General features: G+C 39.6%; 1 protein-coding gene across 1 annotated transcript; it reads left to right on the top strand.

Moving 5' to 3' along the window:
• Nucleotides 1–5,707: 5,707 nt before the first annotated feature.
• Nucleotides 5,708–6,214, top strand: LOC138883690 (uncharacterized). The gene has a single exon (XM_070164392.1). The coding sequence runs from the start codon at nucleotides 5,708–5,710 to the stop codon at nucleotides 6,212–6,214; it is 507 nt and encodes a 168-aa protein (XP_070020493.1).
• The last annotated feature ends 331 nt before the right edge of the window (nucleotides 6,215–6,545 follow it).

Below are 6,545 nucleotides of genomic sequence, written 5' to 3'. Positions count from 1 at the left end.
AATGGAGTTTGTTATATTTTAAAGTTAAAGGAGTCAGGAGCCCTCCTGTAGAACGGAGGTTGTCATATTTTAAGTTGAAGGAGTCAGGAGCCCGCCTATAGAATGGAGGTGTTTATTTTAAAAGTTGTTGTTGAAGTCAGGAGCCCGCCTGGAGAATGGAGGCCGTATTATCTTTTAAAGTCGTTAAAGTTAGGAGCCCGCCTGAAGAACGAAGGTGTTACATTTTAAGAAGTTGATGAAGTCAGGAGCCCGCCTGTAGAATGGAGGTTGTTATATTTGAAGTTGATGAAGTCAGGAGCCCGCCTGGAGAACGGAGGTGTTACATTTTAAGAAGTTGTTGAAGTCAGGAGCCCGCCTGTAGAACAGAGTTTGTTATATTTGAAGTTGATGAAGTCAGGAGCCCGCAAGTATAACGGAGGTTGTTATATTTTCAAGTTGTGGTTGAAGTCAGGAGCCCTCCTGTTAGAACGGAGGTTGTTACAATTTCAAGTCGAAGTTAGGAGCCCGCCTGTAGGATGGAGGTTGTTATATTTTAAGTTGAAGAAGTCAGGAGCCCGCCTGTTAGAACGGAGGTTGTCATATTTGAAGTTGAAGAAGTCAGGAGCCCGCCTGGAGAATGGAGGCCGTATTATCTTTTAAAGTCAAGTTGGAGTCAGGAGCCCGCCTGTAGAACAAAGGAGTACACATTCAAGTTGAAGTCAGGAGCCCGCCTGCAGAACAGAGGAATACATTTCAAGATCAAGCCAGAAGTCAGTAATGCGGAGGGTTACAACAAAAAAATACCCCCAGCATGAATCCCGTTTTAGAAATCAGAAAGAAGACTACAAGAGCAAGTCGGAGATAGATAAGATTTTGTAATTCCGAGTTTAAGTCTAGCTTCTTGTTTTCTTTTGGCACGGTGTAATAAGGAGGTCGGAAAGCAGTAATAACAGCATGCAACAATAGTAACATTGCAGTCCCAGCTACCAAAACTTCCCGAACTACATTAACCTGATTCCCTTTTATCCAGGGATATGTAGGAAACCTGTGAAGCAAAGGTTCGGTTAAATCTTTTCAAAAGATGCTTCACATGGAGTATTCCAACAGGCAAAAAATCGCTCGTATCCGCTCACTTTATCTTTGCACGAAAACTCTTTGTATTTTCGGACAAAGAGGGGCAGCTGTGAGCACGTGATTTTTGCTTCACGAAAACTACTCCCAAAGAAATCGAAAAATAAACCAAATTGCCTTTGGGTACAATTTTGAGAACTTTGCGTGATATTTTGGATAATTATTTTTGTCTGTGAATGTTTAGTTTGTTTTAATTAATTAGAAATACAAAAAATATATGTTGCATGCACATTTAAGATTTAATTGTGCACTTAGGAATTAATTGAACCATGTTTTGTTTTTAACAGAAAGAAAATCACAAAATAATGTATTTTTTTGCATTTTTAGCATTTCATGTCCAAGTTATGTGATTTTATTTGATTGTGTGTGTTAATTGTTATTAAAGGTTAGTAGTACTTTTTTAAATTAATCTAGTCTTATAAGTTAATTTAGGATTTTTGGAATTTTTAGTTTTATTAGTTTAAGAAAAGAAAGGCAAAATAAAGGAGTGTTAAGTCATATTTGGGCCAAATCAATTTAAAGTCCAAACAATTTTTCTTCCCCTTTGAAATTGAAATCCGGATACCTAGCCCATACCCCATCCCCGACCCGGTCTGCCCCATAGCCCAAACAATCACCCCCTTTCTTCATTTTATTTCCAAACCCTTAAAAAAACCCTAAACCACCCGCCCCTCTTCTTCTCCTTCTCCAAACGACCCCTCCAGCTCCCACGTCCATGGCTGCCCTCCTTCTTCCTCTTCAAACCAACGACCACAGGCGACTCCGTCAACTCGTCGACAATCCGCCTCACGTCCACCAGCTTCATCCAAACGACCACCTCCCTTCACGCCAGCTTTACTACCAACTCCCACTGCCACACGCCCACCTCCCGTCAACAATCCACAGCCTAACGACCCTCCAGTCGCGAGCTCCAGCCTTCTCCATCGACGTCCAACGCCACCTGAAACAGCCCGCCTCACCTTCTCCATAGCCACCCTCCAATCGTGAGCTCCAGCCTTCTCCATCGACGTCCAACGCCACCCGAAACAGTCCGCCACTCCAGCTCCACAGTCGTCGACCGGCAGCCATGAAACTCTGGCTCAAACCTTCAAAACCCTCCATTAAAAAATGACTCATTTTCAGTCCGCGAGTTCGAGTTTCCGACGGGGTCTTGGTTCCAGATTTGCTCGAGTTTCTTGGAACATTAGCTTGAATCTTTTGTTCGTTATTTGCCTTTGCTGTACAGCTCGGCTCAAAGAGTTTTCTGTATTCAATAACTTGGGAAATCCATTTTTGGCAACACGGAAGGTCCATTTCCTTTTTCTTTTCAACTTGTCTTTTGGTTAAACTGATATCAATGAGCTGCGTGTTTCCATGATCGAACGTAGTGAGCAACAGTACAAGTTCATGAATCTGTCGTTCTTCTTGCTTGTTTTAATTATCTTGCCTCGTTCTAGTTTCTATCTTTTCTTAGTTATGTTATGTTGTTTCTTTTCTTGTCGTTGTTCATCATTTCTTGCATATGAAATCAGTTTGTTTTCATTCAGTATGTTGACAATGTTCATTTGTTCTTGTTTAGGTTTAATCAAGAAGTGTGTTAATTTAATCACTAAATCTTTATTTTGATGATATTTGGTCTGAATCGAGTTTCAAGCTTAAATTGTGATTTGAGTTTGATGAATCTTAATGTTGTTGATTGGGAGTTAGTTTCATGTGTTTAATTAATCAATTGTTAGGATTTCTCAATTAAGATTGGTTATAGCTGCTATAGTTTGATTAATTGATTAGGAGGATTGGATATAGCTGATGGGGTAGAATGGTAATTTCAATAGTTTCAGGGGTATTTTGGGATTTAAAGTTTTAAAAATGATTAATTTGAATGCTCTGTCCACTAAGCACTAATAATATTAAAATAAGGCATTGCTTAATACATAGTGGGGGACAAGACATTTGCTAGTGGGGAACAAGACATGCAAGTGTGGGGAACAAGGCATGCAAGTGTGGGGAACAAGGCATGCAAGTGTGGGGAACAAAACAGAATGGTATGAAAAGCTTAAAAAGGATTGATTAAAATATGTTGCGCATACCTGTTTTTGGGTTATAAATAGGGTCATTTTGAGAGTAAAAAGGAGGCTGGTTTTTGGAAGAAAAAGAGGAGTTCTCTTTCAGTCTTTTTTTCCAGAGAGTTTAGGCTGGATTTTTAACATTTAAAAGTTCAGTAATTTGAGAGTAAAAAAGAGGCTGGTTTTCAATCCTAAAAGGTTCAGTGTTTGGAGAGATAAGAAACTGAAAAGTGAGTCTTTTCTTTTACTGTTGAATATCAGAACTAGTACTATTGTTGTTTCATTGGTGATGCTGTTTGGTATTTCTGGGGTTTCAATTGGTTCTTCCTGAGTTTGCTATTGGTTATTGGCTACTGTTTTCATTGGGTGTTGCTGGAACTCTGTTGGTTCCTTCCTTTTTAATCTGTCACTGTCTGCGTTGCTGTGTTATTACTGTGGCTGACTGCTCCATCATCTTCTTGTATTTCCGTTATCCAGGTACATGTTCTAAAGCTCTCAAATTTGAAGGAAAGGAAGTAAAGAGTTGTTGGAATGGATTTCTGAATTCCCCCTGTTTCTTTGTGTTTATTTTGATGTATAAGCAGTAGTTCACTTGATATTTCATAGTATGTATTGGAATGACTTTGGAATGCATAAAATGGACTGATTGAATCTATTTCTACAAACATGGAATATCAATTGTAATTAATCTTAGTTGGTGATTACTAGTTATGAAATATACTGTATTTAATTCTTTTTTCCAGTAGTCGTGAAATAGTTTCAAATAGTTTATGTCACAAAACAGGTTCAAATAGTTTATAGAAATCAGCATGTTGGTTTAATAGATCTAATTCTGAAATTGCGAGTTCACTTGAGCAAATAACATCATTTTAAATAGTAATGTAAATAATGTTAGTAACTAATGTTAGTTCTCAAATGTTAGTGATTAATGTTAGCTTGATGACAGTTTTTAAGCATTGATGCGATTTTCAACAAATCGTAAAAAGAGCTCAAAAAATGGCTTTGTATTCCACACAGTTAATTCCAATAGTCCAATTCATATAATAAAGCTAGGTTGAACTGAATCGAAATGGTAGCTGGTTTGTTAATATTTACAATGGCAGGCGGCGGATCTTAAGTTAGGTAGCGGGTTCAAACTAGAAGGTGTTTCCTTTTGTTTGGACCCGGACTTGAACTTGAAGCTCGAATTTTTTAATGCTAGTTGATTAGGATTTTCTTTATTCTTAGAGACAAATAAATAGAAAATCATAGTCGGTTTAGGATATCCTTGAATAAAAATGAGATGAGCCTCGCCGAATAAAAAATACAAAATTGCGGGGCCCTTAATAAATATTTGTTTCAAAATACTTAGATTTAGGGACGGGCCGTTTAGCGAATTTCACGGCCTTCCCCAAAAGATAATAACGCGCAAGTCACTTCCGGCGCGCTTTAAAAATCTACTCTCTTAAACTCGGGTGCACATTTATGTGACCCAAATCCAAATCTCAACGAAGTCGAAATGTGTCGCTAATCACGGGTACATTGATTGTGACGTGGTTCGAGATGCATTTCCACGACGTTGCAAATTCCTTTTTTTTTAAAAATAATAATGAATGAGACGAGCCTCGACAAACAAAAATACACAAGATGCGGGGCCCTCTATACGTGTTGGTAAAATTACTTAGACTTCGGGATAGGCCGTTTAGCAAAATTTCACGGCCCTACCCAAAATAATGATATGCTAGTCGCTTTAGGCGCGTATTTAATAAATGTTATCTTCTTAAACTCGGGTGCGCATTTATGTGACCAAAATCCAAATCTCAACAGAGTTGAATTGTGTCAATAACCACGGGTGCATTGATGTGACGTGGTTCGAGATATATTTTCACGATGTTGCAATTCTCGGTGAAAATAATAATAATAAAAGCGGTACACAGTTAAAATTTGCACATAGGTTCAACATGTATTAAAATCAGATAAATAAGCCGAATATGACAGTTGAGCGACCGTGCTAGAACCACAGAACTCGAGAATGTCTAACACCTTCTCCCGGGTTAACAGAATTCCTTATCTGGATTTCTGGTTCGCGGACTGTAATACAGAGTCAATCTTTTCCTCGATTCGGGATTCCACCGGTGACTTGGGACACCATAAATCTCCCAAGTGGCGACTCTGAATTAAATAATAAATCCCGTTTCGATTGTCCTTTAATTGGAAAAACTCCCTCGGCGCCTTTGCGGGCGCGGGTGAAAAAAGAGGTGTGACAGTCACTAGATGTTGCCTGCCAGCAAGAAGAAATCAGGATTGTGGAAGTGGGTAAATTTATTAGCACCCACAGATGTGAAATGGACACATTCAATGAGAATCATTTCAACCTGGATGTAGACTTGATTTCTCTTGTCTTGATTCCATATTTGGAAGTGTCCATTAGGTTCAAGATTAAAGAGTGTATTATAGCCGTCCACCAGGAGTATGGTTGTACTATAACCAAAAGAAAGGCATATCTCGGTCGCAAACGTGCCTTTGAACTTATTTATGGTGACTGAGATAAGTTTTTTTCATCGTTGCCCAGGTACATGGCCGCGCTGCAACACTTTAACCCCGGGACTATTGTTGAATGGAGGCTTGAGCAGAGTCCGGACAGACCGGAATATATTTTCAACTATGTGTTCTGGTCATTTAAACTAGCAATTGATGGTTTTGTGCATTGTCGTCCTATAATTTCCATAGACGGTACTCATGTCTATGGAAAGTATGATATTAAGCTTTTGATTGCAGTTGCAGTATATGTCAATGGACTAATATTTCCACTAGCTTTTACCATTTGTGCCAATGAAAGCGAAGAGACGTGGACGCTTTTCTTGAACCACTTGAAGCAGCACGTTGTCAAACAACGTTCAGGTATTTGTCTAATATCTGGTCGACATTGTGGTATTTTAAGTTCTATACGGCACTTGCCTGAATGGATGGAACCCTATGCGTACCACCGTTACTGTGTGAGGCACCTGAAGGCCAATTTCCAGAAGAAATATCATGACAAGGCCTTGAATGACTTAATGTGGATGGCTGCAACTGAGCACTAGTAGTGCAAATTCATGAGGCGCATGGAAGCAATCCAGCAGCTAGATCCACGAGCCTATGCTTGACTGATGGGACATGAGCTTCACATGTGGACATTGCATGCTAATGGCGGTAGAAGATGGGGAGCCCTAACTACAAATGTGTCGGAGTCATTCAACGGCTTGTTGAAGTCTGCCCGTGGATTGCCTGTCACTGCCATGGTCCGCATGACATTCAAACATAGTGCGAAGAGGTTAATTGAAAGGCATGGAGCTGCATCGGCATTGATGGACATGGGTATTCAATTTATGCCAATACCCATGAGAAGATTTGGAAGGTACAGGAGGCGAGCTC

This window comes from Nicotiana sylvestris, chromosome 12 (assembly GCF_000393655.2).
Source record: "Nicotiana sylvestris chromosome 12, ASM39365v2, whole genome shotgun sequence".
In the NCBI taxonomy this organism is placed as follows: domain Eukaryota; kingdom Viridiplantae; phylum Streptophyta; class Magnoliopsida; order Solanales; family Solanaceae; genus Nicotiana; species Nicotiana sylvestris.
This window is presented reverse-complemented; position numbering and strand designations above follow the sequence as displayed.

What these genes read in the sequence shown, in the direction of transcription:
- LOC138883690 (XM_070164392.1), top strand. Translation starts at nt 5,708, where the DNA reads ATGGCCGCGCTGCAACACTTTAACCCCGGGACTATTGTTGAATGGAGG.